Source organism: Gymnoscopelus microlampas (genome assembly GCF_963454915.1).
Source record: "Gymnoscopelus microlampas genome assembly, chromosome: 14".
Classification (NCBI taxonomy): Eukaryota; Metazoa; Chordata; class Actinopteri; order Myctophiformes; family Myctophidae; genus Gymnoscopelus; species Gymnoscopelus microlampas.
In genome coordinates, this window is record NC_139951.1 from 19,990,633 (window position 1) to 20,018,057 (window position 27,425).

Here is a 27,425-nt window from a genome sequence, read left to right on the forward strand (position 1 = left end):
CCACCCTGACTGAGAATCAACCTGGGGACCACTGTTGTGTTGGGAAGGGGATATGGGCGACATTGGGCGTGGTGTGGGGGAAAAAGCTTGAAATTAAATAATGACTGTTAAGGCCTTCATTTAATTTGTTAATTCGAGGAGAAATTAAATTAAAGCCCTTAACAGTCATTATTTAACTGAGATTATGCTGGTCCAGAGCTCAGAAAAGATTGAGAACCACTGATCCATTCCTTTCCCATGGTTGCCCCTATTCTGTTCTCTTAACCTTCCATATTGAACTCATGTTAACTGATTCATTGCAACATATATGAGCAAGCACGTGCAATTGATATGGGCACATTTCCTACTAATGATGACTCAACCAGGTAAACCGGTAGGCCTACAGTTTCCCTTGAAATTCTAACTCCCATTTCTGTGGAAGTTCTTGAAATCCGACTTCCAAGTAACTGACAACATTTATGCGTCATCATACATCATACTGTTTCTCAACTAGTGGTCGATAAAATAAAATATAATACAAATCTTCACTTTCCTATTACTAAATGCATGGTCAGGGACCACATGCAATACCTTCACGGACCACCAGTGGTCCACAGACCACCAGTTGAAAACCCATGTTCTAGAATAACCACGTAAGGTACTGTAAATACTGTCAGAATTTGTTCACTATGAAGTTAAGGGGTAAGTAACTTAGTGGCCAGGACAGTGAAGTTGCGGCAGCACTGCACATTGCTTTCTTGAGGATTACCCCAGCTTTATCCCTAGGAATAACAAGCTGTCTGCTGATTGGCTCAAGAGGAAGCATGCCACTCAGGCCAGCTCAACAGGTTGCCAGCTTGGATCTGAACCTGTCCCAGTGATGGTTTTCAAAAGCCGGGAGTGTGTTGCTATTCTTCATCATGACATTCCTGAGTGGGGCCACTAATTATGATGTTAACAGAAGTGTCAACTGATGAACTGTAGTCTTCCGAATACATTGGGCTGGAGAAGTTGTTATGGGTGCTTTTAAAGGACCGCGTCTGCTGGATTTGGAAAAGACACCTGCACACCTCCAGTTCAACAGATATGTCCTAACGGGTTATCGGCCGGTGTCCAATGCCGATGAGTGCCTCAAAAGCCTCTTCTATATGCACAATGAGCTGGGGAACATTTACACACATGGTAAGTTCATAAATGTAATGTGCATTGCTTGTACTTCAACTGCTATTGTTTGCCTTGGGAGTCAATTCTCACTATACCTTTTTGAGGTAATTTTGTGTGCATACTTGTTTTTAAATTTGTGAATGCATGTAAATTGGCCTGGTTTATATTATATGTGTGCACTGTGCATTCCAATAAACTGTGTTTTAAAGTAGGCTACATGTTACAAACCCGAAGGATTATGGCCACACTTGCTGCAATGGGCAGTTCAGATAAAAAGATTGAAAATGTTGAGTCAAACCAAATTTCTAAAATGATCTAGTATCACACTTTAATGGTAAAGTGGAGTTGCCTGCAAAACGGGTGACATGAGGCCCTACTCTCACTTTACAGTTTACAAGCATAAGGCTGTGTAAAGAGACTAAGGATGTGAAGGATTAACAGTAATCTGCCACGGGAATCCCTGTCCTGGAAATATCCCACCGTTAACTGGGTCTTAAAAGGATGTGCAGGTGACTGGCACGTTTCAAGAGTAAAAGTAAATTGCTGATCCATCTTCAGCAACAGCTGTGACACGAAGCACGTGACATCGAACAGAAAAGCAGTAGGCCTAGAAATATGAGCTGAATAGGAAAGGATTTATTATTAAGGATTTGCCAATCGCTTTTATTTCAACCAAGTTGGTGATTTTGGAACATTAATTGTACGTGAGCTATGTGTACACCCTTGAACTTCCAAAGGCATTCTCTGTCCGCTCTATCCTATAAGTCTATTAAGACTGACAATCTTACTGGGAAGGACTGGAGATTAATTAGAGAGTTGCTCAGTTGGTTCCAGTACAACCATATTGTAACAATCCAGTTATTAAATTGTTCCTGGTGCAACCAAACAGGAACCAATGCTTTTTCTAACGAATTGTCATTGTTCTGCAAAAAGGTGATTGTTTTAGGTGCAAGCTGTAATTGGGAAGTTAGACTTTGACATATGACAATTCAAGCTGCCATTCACCTAGTACGAACCAAATTAGGCCTTCAGGTAAAAAATGGCTTGCAATTGCATACATAAGTAGGTAGTTAATCATAGGTCAGCTTCTGCGTTATTTCATAATGAGCGGATTCTAGATCAGTGTTTTCTTCTAACCACATGAATCCTAGCGTCCCTATTTTGGGCATAAAAGGAAAACTTTCCATAAAAAAAGGCATTGAAAAGTGAACTTGTAGATCAGCTATTTTCGCTACTTGACCTACAACAAAGTATATAGGGTTTAAGTGGTAACACTGTTCCAATTTCAAGTCTCTTATTTCGTTCCAGGAATTCCATTCTTCCTTTTCCTGGTGCTGCTGCCTTTCAGCATCCCCTGGACAGAGGTGGAGAGCTACTGGATCTGTGTGGTACACTACCTGGCCTGCCTTGCTCCCACTGTGGGTTCAGTCCTCTACCATATCTTCATGAACCACAAGGGCGGAGAACATATCTACGACAACCTGCTCTCTCTGGATATGTTTGGGGTTTGCCTGGTCAACACCCTTGGTAGGTACACCGACAGTGATGGAGCCTCAATTCAAAATGTCCATGTCATTTGTACTGCCTCAGATCCATTTATGCTCTGGAACTATAGCTACAACATTCCATGCGGTCAATTAGAGGGTCAGCCAGCTGTTAGTGCTCCATCAATCAATATTTTGACATAGTCCCAGTATCCCCGCCCACGCGATCCCTGTGTGACCTCATCTTCTCTTGTCCCCAGGCGCACTTCCCATCATCTACATCACCCTTCTCTGCTACCCAGCGGTGCAGCAGGCGGCCTTGCTTGCCTACATCCTGGTGTCCGCCTATGGCATCTACTGTGCCACCACGGCCCACACCAACGTCCTGCGTCTGCAAGCCTTTCTCTGGCAGGCCCTGTTCCGCTTCAGCCTCTTCATGTTTCGTGTGTACGGCAGCGGGGTGGGCAGCCCAAACTCTCTGCGGCTCTTTTTCATCATGGACTCGTTGGCTGTGGTCGGGGGTCTGGTGAACATCATCCAGATACCCGAACGCTTCAGCCCGGGCCTGTTCGACAACTGGGGCAACAGCCATCAGATAATGCACGTGATGGTCACCTGCTCCATCCTCTACCTGCACTGGGGCACGCTGGAGGATTTAGCCTGGATTAAAACCTACCAGTGTCCGCTTGACTCATAAGCACAAGCACACAGACTTGACACACATTCAAGGCTATGTCGTCAAGAAATGTGCATTTGTTTAGGCATTCAGAGGTTTTACTGTACATCTCCCAAAATGCCTTGCAAGAGTAGTCTCCATAGCTGAAACGGTTTAGCAATACATTATGAACACACTAGGTGTGTTTTTCAACAAATAAGTTGACACAAACTGAAAGGTATATAGGGAAAAAATATTTTGTGAAGTTTTGTGGGCACCTTTATGAAATACACGGGTTTACGCTAAAATCGGATCAATCTACGTACAGTATTTCCAGTAAGCAAGCTGTGATTTGACTGTATATGCACTTTAGTCCTAGCTGCTGACATTGAGATTGTATTATGCATTATGGTGAATGGTCTCCCTTCTTGGTGAAATGACTCAAAACTTGATGTTTTTTTCCCCAGGGAAGGATAAAGGGGTGTTACAGTGTTATAACTGTGGAACTCATACTCATTATATGCTATATGAACCTAAAAATCCTGAGCACACTTGATTCTTAGTTTGCTAAAATGCAGTAGCTTTTAATGCCTGTAACCAAAATAGCTGTTTTTGATGTACAAATATACATTTATGTAATAAATTATATATTTTCTATATTTTGCCTCAAGTTACATTTTATTTGTGTGGGAGGAGTGTGGCTCAGGTGACAGAGTGATATAACACTAAATAAGCATGAATGCTTCAACTGTTTAATTGCAAGAAGAGATATGTACATTTGAAAACTGCACCACAGAAATTAACCCCATGTGTTTTTCATACTGCTCTGTTATAGTATATTGTAATCGCAATTTCCAAATCATACTTGGCAACAAAGGTTTCCCAACTTTCCTTGGCATTCACATGAACTGCTCATCTTTCATGCTTTAGCATTTCAAACACCTTTAAGATACTGCAACTTTCAAACTGTAACACCCTAAAGCACAAGCGCATCGAACGTAATTAAGGACTGTTTTAGGTGTGCAATTAGTTAGCTTCGAAAGAGGTTAGCAAAGTAACATGTTGTAGAACTGGAACACATTGGACCCAACACAGTCACATGGTGTTCTGAACACAATTAGTCTGTGCATTCCTCCTCAAGTGGTAACATTTCACTGCTTTCCTCTCTTTTCTGCCAAATAAGAGCCTCCCTGGTCTCTGGTTCATTTCAGTGGATTAGTCGTCGTCTGAGCTGCTGTCATCCTCAGGCTCTGATAGGTCAGCAATGGGGAACCGCAAGAGGGCTGCCACCCCACTCAGCTGAGTCAGCTCTGAGGAAATTGACATGGATACATCAACACTTGATGGTACAGCATCAGTACATGTGAGCTCATATACAGATCTCATACTGGATCATAATAGAAGCTTAAACTTCACACACACCATCATAAAATGTGGATGACAAATTTTCGATGGGAGTTTAAGTTATTGCTGGGTGAAAATGTACATAGAATGTACAGAAAAGGTTTTGATTCATTCTGTACTGCATCAATGACCAAAATCTACTTAACGCTAATCAAGGCGTGGTGGCCAAAACAATTTTCACTAACTACCACCAACACCAGTGTATATGCATTACAACCCACATCTGGGACGAATTTTGTAATACGATGGTTATTTATTTCATCTGTTTTTCACATACAGTGTGTTGGACAAATCTAACAAAATCCTACATACAGCATATATCTTTTGTTTTGTAATTAAATGAGTCAATTGCTACGAAAAATCGTATTTTTCCCACAATAATTTACTTTGCCTGAAGGTCATCAGTGACCGCAGTCACCGCATATTGCCTTTCCCTCAATAAATGTGCTCCCGTTTTATTATTGATGTGCACTTGTTTGCCTACGCACCTGCTCTTAAGCTTCTACTCTAGTTGTGCGGTTTTCCTTTTTTTTTCTCAACAGACTAAATAAAATGTAAAAGCCTGAACTATTTTCTTAATATAAAATTCAATGAAATATTCTGCAGCGTGGATTACTTACGTTCGCCAGACACATGGAGGCTCGAAAATATTCTGTTTAAAAGGAGAAGAAGAAAAAAAAGAAACAAAAAACATGAATAATTGCCTGAGGGTAAGTGGAGTCTGACATTAGACAGTGTTTCATCTTTAGCGGTCACTGGTACCTGACGTTGCCAGCGTTGTCTTTCACGTTGTCCACCAGCCGTACATACCGACTCCTAGTAGCGATATCTTGATGCCTAGATGTGTGCACACAGAACAGGACATTAACTCTGAGTGTGCAAATGTATACGCTCACCTATACTGTAAATCATTTAGCTGGGGACCCAGTGGAACCCCCTCAAAGACCCCAATGGTGGTCCCTGGACCCCACTTTGAGAAACAGTTCTCTAGTCCAGTGGTTCTCAAACTTTTTCATGTTAAAGACCCCCAAATTGACATTTTGTCCCGCAGACCCCCATTTGAAAATATATGCCAGGGACCCCCATAAGAGAAGGTTTTTACGGCTATAGCATTGACTCTCAACCATTTTAATTTTAGGGACCCCCAGTTTGACATTCACTTTGAGAACCACTGCTCTAGTCTACGCCACCCAGAAGAGTCTCACCTTTCCGACAATGTCATAGCTATCTCACCGCTATGCTATATCAATAACTATTGTTTTTGCTGTAGCACTGCTTGTGTTACTGTAATGTTAATAAGCTGTTGGCCACACATGGGTATTGTTGCGTCAACATTCAGCTGCCACCGACTTCTGTGCCATAACAAACAGTGCAGTGAGGCAACCATGTTCAAAGTCAACATCTCTCTTGCCAAAGAAAATGAATAGACTTTGGTTTCTCAAATTGATTGCAATCTGAATGCAAATTAAATTAATCTGTCAAACTCAAAAGTAGCCGTTTTGCAGGATCACAACCCTTAGCACGTACCTGAAAAGTATATCGCTTATCAGCAGGGTGTCGATAGCCAGAGCCTCAGCAGCTTTTTCCACATGGGCCACCCTATGTTGGCACACAATGACATAAGATTTGCACATTAGAAGGTTTAGGCATGAGGAAACTGTAGTTAACTTAACAGCTTGTTTAATGTTAGGGGCGGGCCCTTCCCTCACCCATAGAAAGCTCTGTCAGGCTCATTTTGGAGCATCTTGTAGAAGTCCTCCAGGGCTTTCACCTCTCCTGCTGCCTAAAAGTTACACAGAAGAATTTAGCATCCAATCTAACTTGTAAATGTAACATTATTGTAGTGTCTTTAGACCGTGTACTATGTAGAGACACACACAAATAAGTAGCATAATACAAATAATCACCTTAGTGTCAGAAAGCCTGCTGGTGACAGCGGGATCGGACAGGATTTCTGCAAAACAGAGGTTCTTATTAAGTGTCTGACTCTGGTGGGGATTGTAGTTTTTGTTCTCAGTGTCCGACACACCTCCTACCTTTGAGGGAGTACTTGTGACCTGATGAGGAGTGGACCAGCATGAATTTGGGCCGGTGCTCGAGCAGGAGCTTGTTGTCCTGCCGGACCGCCTCCCTGAAGAGGTAGTTTATGAACTGGTCCTTGACAAATCCCGGGCTGGCCACCAGGACGCACTTGACCACTGGAGAAGAGGCAAGGAAGAGACTTAGGCCTGTGCATTGAATCGCTCACCAAAAATAGCCTTTCAACAAGCTCACAAGTGTGTGTGTGTGTGTGTGTGTGTGTGTGTGTGTGTGTCTATACGTCTGCACAGTAACCTCACCATCAAAATTGATGTGACGGAGAATCGCCTGCATCACTGCCTCATAGAACCTCTCCAAAGCCTAACCCAGAAACACAGAGGAAACAATTTCACATCACATACACAAATAATCCAACCTGTCCTTCCCTTGTACAAAGAGTGTATGCACTATAATGTTTTCTAATAATGGCAATCCAATACGTAATATATTACATTTGTCTTTTCACATTCTTATTTTCTCATGCCTTTATGAGCAAGTGTGCATGTCTCATTGCTGGGTGTGGGTGGGTCTTATGGCGGTACTTATATCTATTTACCTATTTTCTTTTGTCCTTTAATGTGAAACACTTTGAATTTACTGCATAATATAATTACTCTATTATTAATAATAATAATATAAATGAATCCCCTTTAGTTGTTTGTGGGGTACATTTTTGTACATTTTGAAATAGAAATTTTATGCATTTAACGCATCCTAACTATTAGGAGCAGAGGGGAGCTACCATTAATACAGCACCCGGCGAGCAGTTAGGAGTTACATTTCTTGCTCAAGGACACTTTGCCATATAGACTTGGTGGAACGAAGGTCACGCTGGCGGCCTTCTGATTACCAGACGACGGTCTCTCTACCCACTCAGCTACGGCTGCTTAACTACAATATATCACATTGACGTTTCAGTCACTGGATCTCAACAACAGGGTACAGATTAACCCACCAGCCAGCTGACCCACCTTCTCATGCTGAGTGCAGCTGCCCCTCCTCTTGCGAGGAATAGTGACTTCCACCTTTGCACGGAGCAGGGTCATGGCAGGAGTCACCAACACCAGGTTAGCAAGACCCTCTTGCATCACCACCGCCGCCACATCTGCCTTCTGGGTGGGGTCACATGCCTGCTCTGGATCCCAGATACACAGTCAAACACGGTTAATTGAAAGTGTGGGGTGTAAAAAAAAAAGTGTTGTGTTTTATGTTTTTCAGGTCACACAGATTCTAAAATTTCAAAAGCAGGAAAAAGAAACGCATGCTTACCGATCCTATCAAGCACAACGCTGTCCCAGCACTTTTTGGCAAGAACAAACTTCCTGTTTTGCTCAAGCTCAATGGTGTGGTAGGCTCCCATCTGAAGCACAGAGTAGAACACTGTCAGTCACTCACAGGTCAATTGGCAGATGCCATGTCCACAATAAAATAAGTATAAGTAACCATGGCATCGAACAAAGCTTTAAAGTAATTGGGTCAGCCCTACTCAACGCACAACATTTGAAAATTATTGACAATTTCTGGCTATAATGACAGGCCCAAAGTTGTTAATTCCAGACCTTGACATATGGGTTCTCTTCTAGGTTTGTGCCCTTCACCCTCAGTTGGCAGGCCTGGGAGTCAAAGTCGATAGTCTCCACACACACAGTCAGGGTAGTCCGCACCCTGGTGCTGCCCACACTACCGGTAGATGACTCTGTCGTCACCTTCCTGATGGGATAAGGGACAGAAGTCGTGTATTGGGCTCAGGTGTGTTGTGGTGAATTTGTGTGCAAATGTCCAAGACTGGGGAATTTGGTCCAGCAACCGCTGTGGCCTGATGATGATGCCTGAAGTAGTTACCTGATAGTGGAGGCCTGGAGACTGTCACCAACTTGGAGAAGGTTGTAGGTATGCCACATGTCCTCCGCCTCCTCCGGTATCAAAGTCACCTGACTGGAGATGTGGTTGCCATGTTAGGTACATGTCAGTGTGATAGATAGTGCCGTATGTTATATTATAATAACCAATGTGTGTTAATTGTATCTACTTCTACTTCTGTAGATTTGGACGCCTCCTATTTCTTAGCATATGGAAACACATCAGTGCTGTAGTGCATTGGTTCTCAAAGTGTGGTCCGGGGACCACCAAGGGGTCCTTGAGGGAGTTCCAGGGGGTCCCCAGCTAAATGATGGATAGTAAGGAACCAAATGGACCCTTGTCTGTAACCCTGATTCATTTGGTCATTTGGTTTCATTTGTACACTCTAAAGAGTTAAATTAACATTGATTTTACAATGTTAATTGGGGTCTCAGAGATAAAAATGCAATTACATGGGGGTCCGTAGCCTAATGCATGTCAAACTGGGGGTCCTTGAAATTAAAATGGTTGAGAATCACTGCTAGAGCCGTAAAATCTTCTCTTATGGGGGTCCCTGTCTGGCATATCTTTTCAAATGGGGGTCCGCGGGCTAATAAGTGTCAATTTGGGGGTCCTTGACATGAAAAAGTTTGAGAACCACTGTCTTAGCATAATGGAAACACTCAGTGCTGTAGTGACACATGTCATCATGTGCACCTGGTAGAAACAACAACGTGCAAGTCACAACAACATAGGTTAGCTAGCTGGCTAACGTTAGCAACTCACCCGGCACTGTCTTTCTCGATGTCTTTACGAACCAACTTCATGGTTGTATTGTTGCCGTGTTTGGACTACGGTGTTATGTGCGTGTATTCGATGTTTTGAGTGAATTCCATGTTTACTGTACTTGGCCAAATGATTTCTTAACTTATTTAAGAATGAATCACTCGGCTCCAGGTTCGGTCCCTTGAACCGTGCGTCATTGCGTCATGAATGATGAAGACAGTGCGTCGTGCGTCATGACTAGCGTTGCCATATTTTCTGAGATAAATAAGCAACCAGGAAAACAAGCCCAAAAGAAGCCACTAGGCAACGGCTATTTGAAAATAGCAGATCTACGATATTGTAGATCAGCTATTTTCAAAAAAAGAAAAACAATCTTGAAAAGAAAAGAAAAAGATTAAAAAATATTAATTTTGGATCAATATTTTTTTTTAAAAGCATTTTAATTTTAACAACACAAATCTTGTATGGGGGTCCCTGGCACGAAATGTTTTCAAATGGGGGAGGTCTGCAGACAAATACATATTCATCTGGGGGTCCTTGTATGACCTTGACATAAAAATGTTTGAGAACATTTGTTTAACAACATTAGGAAACAAGCCCAAAAAATAAACTATGCTTTAGAAACAAGCCCCCCAAAAAAACGCAACCTGCAACTACCAATATTTACAAGCAACTTCACAGAAAAAGAAGCCCAAAGCCGCTTATAATAAGCGGGCATGGCAACACTGGTCATGCGTCATGACATTGCGTCATACCAAAACGCTACACTTTTATTGTAGTCTCTTCCGTGGGCGTCGCTTTTACTGCGACACGAGTGCATCGCAGCAAAAATATGTTTATATTTCACTTACATGAGAACACTTTCTAAACGTCTGATGTTACTAGATACAGACTAATTCTACAACAAATGTGCAACTGCATTGAGAGAGACTGAATGCTTTTTATAGCAATTATTTGTTTACCAACATTGAGACTGGACACACAGGTGATTGTTTCATGCAATCAATTCCCAACATATTGTTTGGTTCGCTGGATTCAGTTCATTCAACCTCCTCTTGTGTGTTGGCTAGTGGGGCGCGAATTAGCGAGACATGACAGAATGGGTTTCTTTTGGTGCCGGCCTGCGCGCGCATACTGGTTCTTATCAGTGTGACGTCGTCTGTTAAGGGGTCACGACTAGGGTGGTAAACTGTGGTGGAAAGTACATGCACTCAAGTACTGTACTTAAGTAAAATGTTGAGGTATTTTTTACTTTACTAGAGTATTTCCAATCTTTCTTTTACTTGTACTCCACTACACATCTCAGAGACAAATATTCTAATTTTACTACAATTATTTGACAACTTTTGTTACTAATTACTTTGTAGATTTTGATTAGTATTACAAAACATATACCATAACCACTTAAGCCGTTTCGGCCATTTGAAAATATTTCAAAAGATTTTTGAAAACTTTTGATACCAATACTTTTGTACTTTTACTCAAGTAAATTTTGAATTATGGCCTTTTACTTGTATAACAGAGTATTACATTGCAATATTGATTCTTTAAAAAAATGTGAATATACTTCTTCCACCACTTCCGCCTTTTATACATAGGCCTAGAGTTATAATACATGCTTTTATATACATGTAACTGGGTAAAACTGTACTTCTGGTGTGACTTCAAAAAATCAGACTCACTTGTTGCCCTCAAGTTACCATCAAGTTGATGGTACGCATTTTTATGATTAATAACACATATTATAATGTAACAAGTGTAGATATCTTGCTATGGATACGTAAGAAAGTATTAGTTATATATTTTTAAAGTAAAGTCAATTAAAAACACAGACAGTGAAAAGGCACGATGGATTGACTCACAGGGGCCCCTGGACCAGTTATCTTTGAAAGACCCGCACACCCAGAATGGGCATTCGGGTGGGCACTGAAAGTGAAACACAGTACTACTCGGATTGTAAGGCATTTGTGCAGGTCAAAAAAGCACCTGTAGAGATCTGTTTACAGGATTTATTATGTTTACAGTCTAAAAGGGCCCTGTTACGGCCATATATGAGGGGTCTTGTACTGTATAGGCTGAGGGGGCAATGTATTTGAGAGTTAACCTATGTATATTTTTGTAGATAGTCATTGAGCCTTGTGGCCCAAGGCTGCAAAGGCCCCTGGTAGTGAAAGGCCCCTGGGCACTGGCTCCTTTGGCCTGGATAATCCGTCCATGTGAAAAAAGCCTCAGTAGGACTGACAAACGGTGACATTCTTGAATTATTCAAAGATTCAAGATTTAAAGGATTCAAACAGGTTTATTTGTCATTCACTCGTACAAGTACAAGCTGCAAAATATTGGTGTGACACAGCCAGCAGATTGTGCCAATATTATATCTTGTATGATATAGCCTGTTGTTACCAACAATATATCATACAAGATAATACTACCACAAAGTATACTGTATATACACATATATACACTGTATATTCTGCCATAATACATCTCTAATCTAAATCAATTACAAAATTAAATAATTAGGTTAGTGTTAAGAAAATATGTTTTTGTCCTTGAGGGGGTTCCAGGTGGTCCCCCATCATAATGACACTGACCACTTAAGAGGTCAGTGTACAAATGGAACGTTATAAACTGTCAAAATTATGGGGGTCCTCATACCAAACTGTGGGGGTTCTTGGTATTTAAAAAAAATATTTGTTGGTATTAGTTAATGTTATATTGTATGTGTACATGATCAAATCATAGATCGAATCAATTAATCAATGTTTGATACTGACAGACAAGGTGATTAGACCCTGGCAACTACCGCCCTATTTCTATTCTTAGCTCCATCTCGAAAGTCATGGAAAAAATAGTCTATGAACAGGTTGATAAGTACCTTGCCGAAAAAAATCTAATTTACGAATTCCAATCTGGTTTCAGAACAAACCACTCCACTGACACATGCCTTCTCTATTTGAACGACTCTATCAAACAAGATGTCGACAAGGGCAAATATTGCGGCATGGTCATGCTGGACCTCCAGAAGGCTTTTGACACCGTTAATCACCCAATTATGATCAATAAGCTCAAAGCAATAGGCTTTGACGACACGTCGGTGAACTGGATGAGATCCTACCTGGAAGGGAGGGAGCAAGTGGTGGAAGTAAACGGCACCCAGTCCCCTCCCCTCCCAGTGACTTGTGGTGTTCCTCAAGGAAGCATACTAGGACCACTACTGTTCCTGATATATGTGAATGATATGTCTTCAGCTTGCGACTGCAAACTGTTCCTGTTTGCAGATGACTCGGCTCTGCTGGTCTCGGACAGGGACAGGCTGCAGGTTGAGAAAACCCTCAGCACTGAACTCAACAAGATCTGCATCTGGCTCTCCGACAACAAACTCTCATTACACCTGGGTAAAACTGAATCCATCCTCTTTGGGTCCAACCCTAACCTTAGAAAGGCTGAGAGTTTCACGATCAAAGTGGGTGAAAATGTTATCACAAGAAAGGAGGAAATTACCTACTTGGGTTCCATCTTGGAGGCAAACCTCTCAGGTGACAAAAACGCTGAAAAGACGATCAAAAAGGTCCACAAAATAACACGGAGGATGTGGAGACTTGATCGTAAAGTCAGTAAAAATACTCTGAAGATTCTTGTAGGGGCCCTCATACAAGGTCATTATGATTATGCATGCACTTCATGGTATCACAACACCTCCAAGGCCCTAAAAACAAGGCTCCAAACATCCCAAAACAAACTTGTAAGGCTACTTCTTGGCCTCAATTACAAAACCCATCTAACCCCTGATCATTTTGCTAGGCTTGGATGGCTTAGGGTTGAGGACAGAGTACAGCAACTTGCTATGGGCCTGGTCTTCAAGATACACCACAACATTGGGATCCCCCTGTATTTGTCAAAATACTTCCAAAATGTTAATCAAGTCCATGATCATAACACCAGAGGCAGCTCCACAAACCATGTTCAACCCAGATTTGGCACAACAAAGGGAATGAACTCTTTCTCATGCTATTCATCTAAAATGTGGAATGCCCTACCAAAAGGAGTAAAGGAGTGCAAAACCCTACTCACTTTCAAAAATGCCCTAAAGATACACCTTCAGGAGGCTGCAATTCAAAAATGGCCCCTGTCCAAGTCCTAACCTACCCCATGTCCTAACCTAACCCCCCCCCCCCCTCTCTTTCTTTTTTGTACATATTTTTCACCCTTCATACCAGTAACCTGTAAACTGATTGTATGACATTCTGTATAGTAGTGTGTATATCTGTCTGTCTCTTATATGTCAACATGATTTGTGTGCATGGGGATCTCATCTTAAACAAGCTACGTGCTTAACTGAGCTATCCAGTTTAGTAGACCTTGTATTGCGAATTTGTACTTCCATGTACTGTTATGTACTGTCATGTACTGTTCTCATGTCTTACTAAATAAAGTACATCAATCAATCAATCAATCAACCAATCAGCACGCATATTTGGATTCAGTGGCGGTCCAAAACGGACCAATGACATCGAGGGTACAACGTGCACCGCTTCCGCTCCGCCCCTCTCACGCATTGATGCACCGCTTCCGGCTTGAAGCAGCTACTTTGAGCAGGGAGGAGGGGGGTTCAGGGTTGGGCCCAGCGTTGCCATGTCCTTTTATTATAAGCGACTTTGGGCTTGTTTTTCTGTGAAGTTGCTTGTAAATATTGGTAGCTTGTTTCTAAAGCGTAGTTGCTTATTTGGACTTGTTTCCTAATGTTGTTTAAACCAGTGGTTCTTAAACATGTTCATGTCAAGGACCCCCAGATGAATATGTATTTCGACTCCATGGTCTCTCAAGACAAACGGATGCCAATGATGGGATAGATTTTTGTTATTGAAATGTTTAAAACATATTGTCAAATAGCCTATGTATATGTTTAAAGGGCAAATGCCTCGCTTCTTTTGGGCTTGCTTTCATTGACCCGGCTGCTTATTTCTCTCGCAAAACCTGGCAACACGGGCAGGCACAGGCATAGAGCAGGCAGCCGACAGACGGAACCGCGTTAGGTCCAACAACACACTGAAACAGAAACTCAACAACACATTCACACTGTCCAGTTCATCGTTGAAATGAAAATAGTTGGCTAACACGGCTTGTTGAATTGAAATATCACCACACCGCGGCTTTTCAAACCTTTAAACAACCTCAAATAATTTCGAGGTTGCCTCAGCTGCAGTTCTTATCTTCTGTCCCAAGGTTAGCTTTAGCTGGCTAGGCTAACGATAGCCGATTAAAAAAAAAACTACTTGAGCTAACTCGGTAGCTAGTTTAGCTAGCCCGTTCACAGTTGATTTAACCCGACCACAAATAGGGGAATAGTATGGCCGAAGCCGATAAACTGAACATCGATTCCATCATAACGCGTCTCCTGGAAGGTAAGGCTCACTTATTTTGCTTGGTATTATTTTCCCCACCAGGATAACGTGAGCTATTCGAGCTAAATTGGCTAATGCTAGCTAGTTAGCTGCTTGGCTAGTTAGCCGAGTAGCTCGTTGACTTGACTGGTGTCTCGTCGCGCCTAGTTTGGGCGAGTACAGTGTTAACAGTTAAATAGTCATGGTTTGTGCCATAATAATAATGTACGTGACATGTGCTCTGTTGTTATCTGTTCCGCATCACCCATCTGAAATAACATCCCCATGTGTACCGGCATATTAGTATGGTACACTATGTGCCTGTGCAATTATCTATTGCAATTATGCAGATGCTTGTTTTTATTTACATGTACATATTTTTTTGTGGAGCATGTCAACATGGTTAAAAAAGTAGATCTGGGTTCAGGGCTATTCTTAATTTAGTTGATGTTCAGTATGCATAATTTGTCCCTTAGCATTATGAACCTTGCCCCCGCAGTATTTTTTTTTGTTTTTTGTTAAGTGGATTAGTTTTAACTCTGTGCATACAGCAGTGGTTCTCACACTTTAAAATGTCCAGGACCCCTCTTAACTCTGACCGTATACAAATGGAACCAAATGGCCCCGTTACAGACTTGTAAAGGTCAATTTAGACCCCCCTCAAGGAACCCTGAGAGTCCCTGGGTCCCACTTTGAGAACCACTGGCATACAGCACAGCAGCTTTTACATAATGGCCATGGGTGATGATTGTTGCAGGTGGGGAGAGACCTGCATCTGCTGCTGCCATCTCCCTTGGTAGCAATAACATACTGGCCATGCTGACAGCATTAATAACTTGCACAACATTTTCTTTCTGTTTTCATGGGCTTAGAGTGCCAATGTATCACACACTTTGACGGGCATGGGGAAATGTGTTGGGAGTAATAAAGTAAATGTCTTTAAAAATATAGTGGAGTGAAAATTAATGTATCCTCATTAAGTAAATAAGTGAAGCAGATTTTCTTTCGTACGTACTTACAACCTCTGGTACTCATTCTAAGCATACTACATAATAGTGGCAACAGTCGAGCATCTCCACAGCAAATTATAATATAAAAAATAATTACACTTACACTGTATATTCTGCTATAATGCATGTCTAATCTAAACTAATTAAAAATTAATTAAGAAAAAAGTTAAGAAAAGATGTTTTGTGCACTCCAGTGCTAGATGCCAACTGCATTTAATAGACCAGTGGTTCAGCCAATGCCTTAATCTGGGTGTCCCCAGTTTACTTTGAGTACAACATGTCATGGTTTATCTTGAAAGCTAATTTATTTTTTGGACATTATTTTGTTCCTTATTTATTCATGTTCACATTTGCTAGAATTGTACCTTTTATCAAACGATTTTTTAAAATTAATTTCCTTTTGTCCTTTGACCTATTAATTGGCAAATTATCACATCTCATCAACGCATTTATTTTGGTGCAACCTGTTAAGGATTATTCATTGTGTATTCAATCCCCCAGTGATACTGTGAAGATTTGACTTAAGAGGAAAATGCTGACTGTCGGTGTTAATGTCCTGTACTATTTTGACCATTTAAGTTTATTTTATACTGTGTCACACGTAGGAATGTCAAAAACATTTGCAACAGAGTTAGCTGAAATCCTTATTCGATTCATTGATATTTAAATACACACAGTCACACACATAGTCATGAGGATGACCCAGAAAACCGAAAGAAATGCATGTAAATATCAGAATGGGAGACATAATATATGCTCCTTTTAATTATTATAACAATAATTGGATCTGCACATCTCAAATGCAGTAGGCAGCCTAGTTGAGAGTCAACACCGCCTGACCTGGCTACTTGTAGGTTAGTCTATTCTTATTGAGGAAGATGAACATGTCAATGTGTTCTGGTATCAATGTAATCTGTTGAGCATAACTTATTTCTGCAATTCAGATTTTTCAGCATTTCAATACACCCTAAATATTGCATGCAAATATCTATCTGTCCTACTCTACTTCATCGCCCTGCTGTTCGTCATACTGTTTATGTCCTATTTATATGGCCTACTTGCAACTACAAAAGGTTAATAGGTAGCTCAGTGGTTCGCATTGTTGTCTGAGGTTTCAGTGTTCAAACCCGACAAGGACCTTTCTATGTGGAGGTTATTTTCCCCCTCTTCTCCTCTTCATCTTCCTTTTCTCCTCCTCTTCCCCATGTCATCTCATTGCTGCTTGCAGCCATGATTCTACCTGGTTTTCTATGGCTAAATTAATGTAAAATGACAACATTGTTGATCAACCAATGTTGCCAATGTGATGGTGGTGGTGGTGTTTTTTTTCCCCAACCTTGATTTTTCCTATTTTTTTCTTTTCAGTAAAAGGCTCCAGACCTGGTAAAAATGTTCAGCTGACAGAGAATGAAATCCGTGGCCTCTGCCTCAAGTCCCGCGAGATCTTCCTTAGCCAGCCAATCCTGCTTGAGCTTGAGGCGCCGCTCAAGATTTGTGGTAAGGCTTAGTTGTGGTGTTTAGGGTCGAGGGAATTGAATTCCTCCAAGTGTGGTCAGCTTTTGCATTCAGAAACATTCCAAGATTACTGATTCTGCTCAGTGCTGGCTTATTATAAGGAATCCTCAATGTATATGTATGCATGTTTACTTGAAGGACCGACATCCCTACATATCATTGTTTATCTACAACTCGGACTTTTCTAATTAAAACGTTAACTGAACTTACCTGAATGAGTCGATGTTGGCTTAACCTCACTGTGCCGTTAACACCCCTCCTCAAGATACAAAATCCACCTCAACATTAGCTTGTAGCACAGTTAAGTTAAATTGCTGAAAATAAACAGCAGTTTTTCACAAGGCTTTGAATTACCTATGCCAAGCAACTTTTAATTCAGTGTATTTCCACATCTTTTCAAATTTCAATTTGAATGATGGTGCATAAGGATAAACTTTCAATCTATATAAAAAAATACCTTTACAGATAAATAATATACGTTTATTTACGACATGTGTAGTATAGTAACATGTTGTGACATGAGAATGGTCCTTTAACATCACAATAACACAATGGCTGACTGAAAAAAAATTGCAAATGCCGCCATAATACACAAAGTGTAACGCATGGTAATGGATGAACCTTTCCAGTTGCACGCTAATTACAGAATTGGTGTGTAATGCCTTGTGTAATGTGTTTAACACTGATACTACGGGGAGTTGATCTCCTCTGTCATACTGCTGATTCCACTTATTGGGAATTGCTGATTTAAAGGAATGCTTGTTGTTGATTTACATGGTGCCAACCACTATCCAGCCCTTGCCCTTTGTTTTGAACATAAACACTGCAGAACAGTCACACGTACAACAAATCTTGGAAAATTGGCACCCAGTTACATTCTACTCTGGCCAACAGCACTCCTTTATGTTCCTCATCAGGTGACGTCCATGGTCAGTACTACGACCTGCTGAGGCTGTTTGAGTATGGGGGTTTCCCTCCAGAGAGCAACTACCTTTTCCTGGGAGACTATGTGGACAGAGGGAAGCAGTCCCTGGAGACCATCTGCCTGCTGCTGGCCTACAAGGTCAAATACCCAGAGAACTTCTTCCTGTTGAGGGGAAACCATGAATGTGCCTCCATCAACAGAATATATGGCTTCTACGATGAGTGTGAGTCACGTGGCATGTATATAAATGCACAAGCACACATTCATTTTTCAATGTAATTTTTTCGGGCTTCTCTTGCCTTAATTGATAGTCACAGTGTAGAGAGACAGGAAACGGGGAGAGAGTCCGGATTGACTTGTAGCAAAGGTCCGCTGGGTCCAGGAATCGAACCGGGGACTCTGTCAGGTATCATAGCCTATATGGTACACGCCTTAGCAACTCTATCGGCGACTCCAAAGTATACATTCCTAATGCCAATAGGAGCACCTTTACTAAAATTAGTTTTTTTTTTATTTGACACAGACTTTAGAATAGCATTAGAACTGCTTCAACAAATGAATTCAATTAAATACAAAATTGAGGAGTTAACGTGTAAGAACAGAGGTCAATATATATACTGTATATATGTGTGTGTCTATATGTCTTAAGGGCAAGCATATTATTTGTTTAGCCAAGGTAATCATTAGTTGCCCGTGACTTGTCTGATTGGGATGACTTTGCCGCATGTACTTTCCCTTCGCTTTCTCTGCATTTCCCCTCTCTCTCCACTCTTAACTGTCAATAAAGGTTAGAAAATGCCCCAAAATATCAAAAAAGGAAAACCTCATCAGCACTGTGACACTACATTGTGTCAAAGTTAGTACATTTTTGTAGATTGATGTGTTTGTAGTCCTTTGTTACAGGATTTTTTTTGTCCACTGTATGGCATATCCTATCAGGTTTTTGCGAGCATACTAGATACTTATATTAGAACATACCGGTATATTAGATCCTAACTGGAATTTAAAGTTGCTCCAAGAAGCTGTCAAACCAACCAGCCACAACATGTAACAGTTATTTTCATAATCCTGTATTGATCAGCTATAATAGAAGCAGGTTTTTGTTTATTTGATTTAGTGACATCAAATTATTTTGTGAGTGTATGTAAAAGAATAATAGAAGCAGGTTTTTGTTTATTTGATTTAGTGACATCAAATTATTTTGCAAGTGTATGTAAAAGAATGTATTGGACACATTCAAGCAGATATATGCAGAGAATGCATACACACAACGCATAAAATTCCCATTCTTTAAATTGTCATCTGCTATTTTCCACCAATACATACAATTGCCATTGGTAACAAATACAACAGGTACAGCAAAACAAAAGACACTACCATCAGAATAAAGTGCTTGGGGTAAAAGAGTTTGACTGAGCTGCCTGCCTTGGTGGTGATTAATCACATGCTTTTTCACAGCTATTTCCAGAGCCAGGATTATGTAAAATACAAAGTGTACCTGATGTTTTGCAAGAGTGGCAGTTGTTGGGACAAGCTTTTATGGGCCCCAAGATAGGGTTGTAACTAAACAACCAAACTCTGTCCGCCTCCTGCAGGTAAGAGGCGGTACAACATCAAGCTGTGGAAGACCTTCACAGACTGCTTCAACTGCCTGCCTGTGGCTGCCATCGTGGACGAGAAGATTTTCTGTTGCCATGGAGGTATGCCCATTTTGTTAGCTTCATAGACAGAAGACGAAACCCAAAATGTGAACACCAACTTCTCCAGATTGGGACAGTTGCGAAGACTGCACAGTATATAAGTAAAGCTCAAAGACTGGTTGTTTCTTGCCAAATCGATTCTGAATAGCATATTTGACACAACGTTAACTAGATTTACTCAGTTCCCAATACTAAGCGCAAAACATTCACGTTATCCACTCTGAAGTGAGCGCGCCGCTCTGTAAACGGTTTCAGTGTGTACTCTGCTCTCCCTCATGTAGGCTTCTCAATTGTGAAATTAATTTGTTTTATGACAGATATTTACAACTGTAGTTTAATAATACCATATTTTGTCTCCTTGGTTTGCGATGAGGTGAGGACATCAGAACAATGGGATTTAGTTTGAAAATAGGCAAAGCTTCCCATTAAGGAAATCACTTGAGTTAACCCGAGTTACTGTTGGTGAAGTAAGCGGTGCATGTATCTAACACAGACACGTGTGTGTTTAAGTGGCTGCACCACAAAAAAAAAGTATAGCTTCTACAACAGAAGCTATTTCTTGTATTAAACTGAGGAAGTTGGTTCCTTATTTGTTTACACGCCTGAGTAGTCTCTGTAATGTTCAGGTCGGGACAACAATTTGATCCATTCAGGAGCGAGAACTCAACAGCATAAACAAGTTAAAAGGAAGTCATGATACAAGGATATGAACAGACAAATCTGAAACTTGAACACTATAAAGATTTAAAGCTGATAAATGGGTTGCCTCCTGATTGGCTGAAATTGGCAATCCAATTTTCTGCTTATTAGATTGTTGGAGAGAATGGTAGGCCCCTGTTACTGAACAAACACTTAATATCAATGATTACTTTCAGAATAATAGAGCTTTGAATCTTTCACAAAGAAAATGTTCCAAAAAATGATTACTTACCCTACCTTTTAATGTCCGGAATGCGGTTATGTCTGGAACACCATAGCTTTTGAGGATGAAGCTCTCTGTGGTGTTAATTATTTGCCTGCTGTCACTCCTCTCTCCCCAGGTCTGTCTCCAGACCTACAGTCTATGGAACAGGTGCGGAGGGTCATGCGCCCCACTGACGTGCCCGACCAGGGCTTGCTGTGTGACCTGCTGTGGGCCGACCCAGACAAAGACGTGCTGGGCTGGGGTGAAAACGACCGCGGCGTCTCTTTCACGTTCGGCGCCGACGTGGTCACCAAGTTTCTCCACAAACACGACATGGACCTTATCTGTCGGGCCCACCAGGTCAGTTTCAGTGGGAGAGCCTAAGAATGGTGGGTGGGTTTGTGTAGGGGCTCACAATAAGGACTCAAGGTGTCAATAAAGAGATGCGCTTTTTGAAATAATAAAAAAATGGACATGGATGCATAGCTGTTAATCAGGTGGGGTCCTAAAGAAAGACTTCTGTACCTTCATCAACACTGTTTGGTTTGAAGAACACAAGTAGCCTGACTCCTATATTTTTAAGAGGGTGGATTCCATGGTACTTCCCAGTTGGCTTGTTGCTGTTTACGCCTCTGATTTAATCCTGCACTGTTCTGTCATGCATATCTTTTCCTCCTCCTATTCAAAAAAGGCCACAACGACGATTTTGTGAAGTGCAGGGAAGGTTAACAATTTTGCCAAGCAAACCATGGTCAGCTGATCAGGAATAATTGAAGACAGGTCAGGCAGCACCTCTGAAGTATTGAAACGGTCCCTGGACCATCTGTGTGCCTACTTCAGTGCAGTTCTGGATTTTAGCCCAGTCTCGCTGATAACCAGGTAGGCAGGTACTTAGATGGATACAATGTCTTAATGATGGCACCTCTTTGCTCACTAAATCTAGTTCCCTCTTCTGTTACATAAAACAGGAATTGCTTACTTCTACATTCTTATGTCCAAACACAAAATGAAGGAAGTCACCCTGTTTCCTTTTGCACAAATGGATAACATGTTTGTTTCAGGTGGTGGAAGACGGCTATGAGTTCTTTGCAAAAAGACAGCTGGTGACACTGTTCTCAGCTCCAAACTACTGCGGTGAGTTCGACAACGCTGGAGCCATGATGAGCGTGGACGAGACACTTATGTGCTCTTTCCAGGTAAGAAACAGACGAGTCGCCACCCCAAAAAGAAATAAGTCATCCCTCTTGGCCAAATAGCCTTTTAATATAATTCATAGCATCCTTTTACTTTGCCTTGTCATTTAGTTACTCTCTGTCGTCTTTCAGATTCTCAAGCCGGCAGACAAGAAGTTGTTCTACGGTGGCGGAGGAGGCATGGGCTCTGGCCGTCCAGTCACCCCCCCAAGGAAAGCCAAGAAATGACACGCAACTTTGCCCTCAGTCTCCACCTCCGCCCCCATCCCTCCTGCCCTCTCTACCTCTCTTTTTCCTCTCTTTCACCAAACAGCCAGAAATCAAACCAGTACCCAGGGCTTATTTTTCCTTTTTTTTTTAAATCTGTACTTCTTAAAACATTTAATGTTATGAATTGTCTTGAGTGCGTGCGTGCACAGGAGAGAAGAGAAACACAGAGTTGTCTGTCTGCCTGTGAGCGAGCATTAAAACCTGTGTGTGTGCGTGTACATTATGTGTGAGAGTATTAGAGATTTGTACTATCCCTCTCTCTCTCTCTTACCACTTAGCCCCATTGAAAGGTTGATACCACAGTAGTTGTGACTGAAAAAGCAGGGTTGGCGAGACCGCTGCCCTGATGAATTTAGCAGCAAAACTCCTGTGAACAGATGGCATGTGTGTGTTTGTCGGGGGGTGGGGGGAGGTGTTTTGTTTTTTCCCCTGTCCTCTGTACTGTAAAATGTCAAACACAGTTGTGTTTGTCCATGTGTATGTGCACGCTGCCATGCCTATCCTGTTCAAAGTAAGATGTTTCAGTGTCCTTGAGCAGGAAGGCAAAAGTGTGTCACCTCGTCTCCCGAGAGCGTAAGCATGCACTTAATCACAAGCATAAACACACACATGACTCTTTTCACAGATTCATACACGAGCCAGAGCTGTAAAAAAAAACACACAGTTTAGGTTTGTACAGATTTGATTACTTGAAAGAGATTTTTTGTGAATTCGTTTTGTAGTATTTCATCAAGTTGACCAATAAATAAAGCAAGAATCTCAGTTAAATTGTGACTTGTGCGTCGTCTTTGTAAACCAGTTTTGTTTTAAATATGGTGATCTACACCATTACTGTACCCAATGGTATAACTTTCACATTTTTTACTCAAACTAGATGAGAAGGTGGTAAAGGTACATAGGATAGAGTGATTTTTCTTAAAAGCTGGCATTACCAACTTAAACTTAGCTAACTATGTTATCAAAGTTTTCCCTTGAATGCTTCCTAAATGCTTTAAATACACAGCACTCAATGAAACGGGTTTTTAACCTCGGCTGTTAATTTGTGTGTACATACTTGCCTGTGCATTAACCTGTAGTATAGTTTCTTGTATGCAAGAAAATGTTCAGATCCTGTCCACAAGGTGGTGCTGTTGAGTATCTTTCCTTCAACTTTCATACTTCAAGGTTGCATGCAGTAATACAAGTAGCTGTCCTTCAATGGTGCTTATAGTCTCCGCCAGGCCGAAGGCGTGGCCGAGACTGTTTTGCCCCCTGTCCCTCCGTGTGGCTGTCCGTCAGTGTACACTGCACACAGCTAATCTCCGGCATCGTTTGCCCGATCAGCGTGAAACAGCACACTATCTCTGGAGGCAAGAGCAGAACCTCTGCCCCAACTTTTTCACATTGGCCTGTTATAGCACTACCACATTCTTTTTATATAACTCCACAGATTTTGTCCATGCTTCACGCAAATCTGTACACATTATCTCTATAGTCATGTGAATGAAATGTCACCCTACATTTTTCAAATCGGCCTGGCACTATAACCGGCTGATTCACGTTTTTACCTATAAATGCACCGATCAGCGTGAAACTTTGCACGCACACTCAGAGACCAGGGAAAAACCTCCGCCCTGCATTTTTCACATTTTTCACGCCTTTTATAGCGCCACCAGGAGGCCGATTTTTGCAAAACACCTTTTTATTATTACTACTGCAGATTTTGTCCTAACATCACACAAATCGGTACACATTATCTATATATAGTCATGTGATCAAGACGGATCTGTCTGATTTTTCATATTCCATCCCGATTGGCTAAGATTGGCATCGAAAGTTTGTAGGAGTGGTTCATTTTGAACAAAATGCCTCAAATCATGAATGCAGCGTCCGATTGCCATGAAACTTTGCATGCACAGTCCCACTAGGCCCAGGAAGAAATGCCAGCCTTTTCACATTGGCCCTTATAGCACCACCAGGAGGCATATTTTTGCAAAACACATTTTCTGCTACTACTACAGATTTTGTCCAAACATCACGCAAATCGGTACACATAATCTCTATAGTCATGTCATCAAGACGGACCGATATTTCATATTTCATCCTGATTGGCTAAATTTGACTTCTACTACCTGGCCCGGTGGAGACCTGTGTTCCGAGGAGCACATTAGAAAAATATTTTCTAGTTTGTAACTGTTTCCCATGGAGGCATTATATTTCACAAAAGCTTTAGTGTGGTTATTTAGGTGGACTTGTGTGCAATATATTTTTCTTGTTTAAGGGTCCTTTCTAGATTGATACATTGTCAGATTACGGTATGTCCTTTTAGTAAAGCTAATGAGGGGATTATTGATCCTCTGTTGCTATCCAGAGAATGTGTTGAAAACTGAACATCACTCTTTCACATTCTTCATGCTATATTTATCAAAAGAAGATCCAGTTTCTTCCTTAGCTATCACCTAGGCTCCGCTTGCATTCATTCATCTTACTGTCACCAACACTCTTCCTTCAAGACATGCTGTCAATTTGCCGTCCTTTCACAAGCCCAATAAGGGGAGAGGTGAAGGAGAGAGCTTATGAAGATATGATTAGATTGAAAAAGCCTTACAAATAACATATGTACAGTAGAAGTTATGCATGCAGTTATTGCGAAATGGCAATAAAAAGTATTGCAGACTATACAAAATAAAATAGTAATTGGTAGTTTCCCAGTACCAGTACCATGTTCCAAAGTAGTTTGCACTCTATAATAGGCTGAAACCATAGCAGATTTTTCGGGCCCCGGGTGTATTGTAATCTAGACTGAAGGCTGAAGGTGAAAGAGTAATCCGGGCCATGACTTTGTAACACCCCTCTTAAGGAAATAGCATGTGCGTTTACATCATCACTTAACTGCATGAATGACCATTTGGCTGTCTGTTGCTGCATCCTAGCCGCATGCCTAATTTATACGGTGTCACTTGCCAGCAAGAACAGCTCTTCGTGCTGACAGCGCATAAAGATCTGTTGGATGTTTGTAAGATCAAGCAAAAGGAGACTAACACATGAAAACAAAGTGATCTTTGTTGCAAGTCCACATTCATTGTCATTAATTTGCAGATTAACTCAGTTTAGTTGCTGGCTGCTAATATAGAAGCCCAGGAGGGATTTGACTTGTGAGCAAAAACCTGTCTAAATGCTTTGTCTTTTAAGATGAACAGGAGCATTTTTTTATGAATCCCCAAAAAATTAAGAGGGCAATTTGTCTCACAGTGTAATAATAGCATAACTATTACACCATTAGCAGAGTCAACTTTGCCTGCAACTGTATTGTTACACTAGCTGGCCTGACATGATCTGTGCATCTAATAAACTCTTCATCAAAATCAAAATCCCTCAAATCCATGTTGTGGGAAGGGAACTGTTGTCTAAATTAAAGTTCAATACATGCTCTGACTTTGGCCGATCTGCATCTCACAACGCGTCCCAATGCCATCCCATCCGCTTTATGAGTTTTGAAGATCTGCTAATTTGCAATTTTGGACAATTTATTAACATTTTTTTAAAGGTTTGCATATGCACATGCCCAAAATAGGGATGCCAGGTTGAATGTGGTTCACTTCTAACCTGGGGTTGTCAATATATAAAAAAAATAAACTTTGACATTACTATTTCGTTAGTGAACACAGAGTACACCTTTGACCCTTATGACTATGAGGCTCATTTTTCTATTGGCTCCCATGTGGCTTGTACGTAGGATGGCCCTAAGTGGTTGGAATGGTGTGAACAACCAAGACCACCATGCTCAACCTACTGTACCACATGTACTTACTTACGGTACTTGACATGATGGAGGCGAGCATGTCCTAAACCAGTGGTTCCCAAACTTTTGAGCTCAAGACCCCAAAAAATAAATAAGACGTTTGCCCGGGACCTAAACTAGTGAAAATAGCAGATCTACAAGCTCACAACGTGTCGCTTTGTGAGCTTGTTGATCTGCCATTTGCACTGCTTCTAAAACGTTTTCTTTTTAATTTATTTATAGAAATGATTAAATTTTTTTTATTTTATTTATTAGCTACTTTTGAAAAATGTTGGAATTGTTTTTAATTGATGAAAAGTTGTGACTTTTTCTGTTCAAACTTTTTTTAAATCTTTTGAATCAATTATTTATTTATTTGAATGCAGGAAACGGAAAAGAAGGGGATATTTGCTCGCGACCTATAAAATTTGTCTGCGACCCAACCATGGGTCCCGACCCACTGTTTGGGAAACAGTGTCCCGTTCACCTGTCTTATTTTCTCCCACCAAAGAGGTGGAAGCATGACTATAGACAAGGCCTATGCTAAAGGTCCAGCATTCCAAAATAAAAATCTGCAAAGCTGCTGCGCCGCTATGTGCCCAGCTGCATAATGTCACCTGGTCTATTTATATCTCGGGAGTAAATCTGGATTCACAGACTCAGCTGCTACTTCTATTATTACTATTAGGTAATGCTGTAACAAGCACTCTGCTAATAATGACACTATAACTCCTTTATCTTTAGATGTTACTGGGTGCTGCTAATTACCGCATCGCTGTCGAGGACAAAGAGATTCTTCATTAGTGCTGTTGATCACTAGAAGTTTTGGAATAATGTCTTTGGTGTGTGCTTCAAGGTTGCTGCAAGGAAATCTAAAGCTTGTGGAAGGAAAAAGTTATATTTTTACGATGTTGCCCCTGCATTCCTCGAGCATTGCTCAACACAGTACTTTATAAGCCAGTGTTGTTCAATGTGTCTTCCTACTATATGCATTTCATAAACGTTAGAATCTGTTGGTTGTTTGGTAAAGTGGCCCAAGTAGTTTCCGATACATTATTAAACTACAGATGAATCTGATCATAGAGCATATTATTGAGGGCAATAACTTTCCATAATCACTTAAGGCTTGTATTCGTTATATGACGAATAGCAATTATAGTCGATCTACAGGCTCACAAAGCGTTTTTGAGGTTTTTGAAAGCGTTTGAATTATTATTAATATTATCATATTTATTAAGGTTTTCACCTATATACAGTATAATGCCATGCCAAAAATAGGGACAACAGGTTGAAAGCTGTTAAGGGTTTCCCTAAAGAAAGGCGGCAGCATTCCGTGGCTCCACCAATGGGGAACAAAGGTCTGCCGTGGCACCC

General features: G+C 41.1%; 3 protein-coding genes across 3 annotated transcripts; 2 read left to right on the forward strand and 1 right to left on the reverse strand.

Annotated features, from left to right (window-relative positions):
* Positions 1-995: 995 nt before the first annotated feature.
* paqr4b (progestin and adipoQ receptor family member IVb) lies at positions 996-3,428 on the forward strand (the record flags this gene model as incomplete). The annotated part of the gene is made up of 3 exons (XM_084078807.1): positions 996-1,161; positions 2,452-2,670; positions 2,888-3,428. The coding sequence occupies 3 exons, from the start codon at positions 996-998 to the stop codon at positions 3,322-3,324; spliced, it is 822 nt and encodes a 273-aa protein (XP_083934933.1). The 3' UTR covers positions 3,325-3,428.
* A 592-nt stretch (positions 3,429-4,020) lies between these two features.
* pelo (pelota mRNA surveillance and ribosome rescue factor) lies at positions 4,021-9,588 on the reverse strand. Its single transcript, XM_084077947.1, has 13 exons — positions 9,391-9,588; positions 8,608-8,700; positions 8,325-8,475; positions 8,035-8,125; positions 7,737-7,900; positions 7,026-7,086; positions 6,723-6,884; positions 6,594-6,640; positions 6,396-6,469; positions 6,214-6,285; positions 5,449-5,523; positions 5,307-5,338; positions 4,021-4,592 (listed from the first exon to the last, which is right to left on the reverse strand). Exons 1-13 carry the CDS (start codon positions 9,429-9,431, stop codon positions 4,498-4,500), a joined length of 1,158 nt encoding a protein of 385 aa, XP_083934073.1. The 5' UTR covers positions 9,432-9,588; the 3' UTR covers positions 4,021-4,497.
* Positions 9,589-14,382: 4,794 nt separating this feature from the next.
* LOC311060711 (serine/threonine-protein phosphatase PP1-gamma catalytic subunit B-like) lies at positions 14,383-23,059 on the forward strand. Its single transcript, XM_084079010.1, has 7 exons — positions 14,383-14,795; positions 17,150-17,281; positions 18,217-18,447; positions 19,820-19,924; positions 20,965-21,188; positions 21,890-22,024; positions 22,154-23,059. The coding sequence occupies exons 1-7, from the start codon at positions 14,741-14,743 to the stop codon at positions 22,247-22,249; spliced, it is 978 nt and encodes a 325-aa protein (XP_083935136.1). The 5' UTR covers positions 14,383-14,740; the 3' UTR covers positions 22,250-23,059.
* The last annotated feature ends 4,366 nt before the right edge of the window (positions 23,060-27,425 follow it).

What these genes read in the sequence shown, in the direction of transcription:
- pelo (XM_084077947.1), bottom strand. Translation starts at nt 9,431, where the DNA reads ATGAAGTTGGTTCGTAAAGACATCGAGAAAGACAGTGCCGG. An exon ending in CGTTGTGCTTGATAGGATCG is followed by an intron (nt 7,901 to 8,034) that starts GTAAGCATGCGT and finishes TCTGGGATCCAG; the next exon opens with AGCAGGCATGTGACCCCACC. An exon ending in GCAGGCTTTCTGACACTAAG is followed by an intron (nt 6,470 to 6,593) that starts GTGATTATTTGT and finishes TGTAACTTTTAG; the next exon opens with GCAGCAGGAGAGGTGAAAGC.
- LOC311060711 (XM_084079010.1), top strand. Translation starts at nt 14,741, where the DNA reads ATGGCCGAAGCCGATAAACTGAACATCGATTCCATCATAACGCGTCTC. An exon ending in ATATGGCTTCTACGATGAGT is followed by an intron (nt 18,448 to 19,819) that starts GTGAGTCACGTG and finishes CGCCTCCTGCAG; the next exon opens with GTAAGAGGCGGTACAACATC. An exon ending in CACTTATGTGCTCTTTCCAG is followed by an intron (nt 22,025 to 22,153) that starts GTAAGAAACAGA and finishes GTCGTCTTTCAG; the next exon opens with ATTCTCAAGCCGGCAGACAA.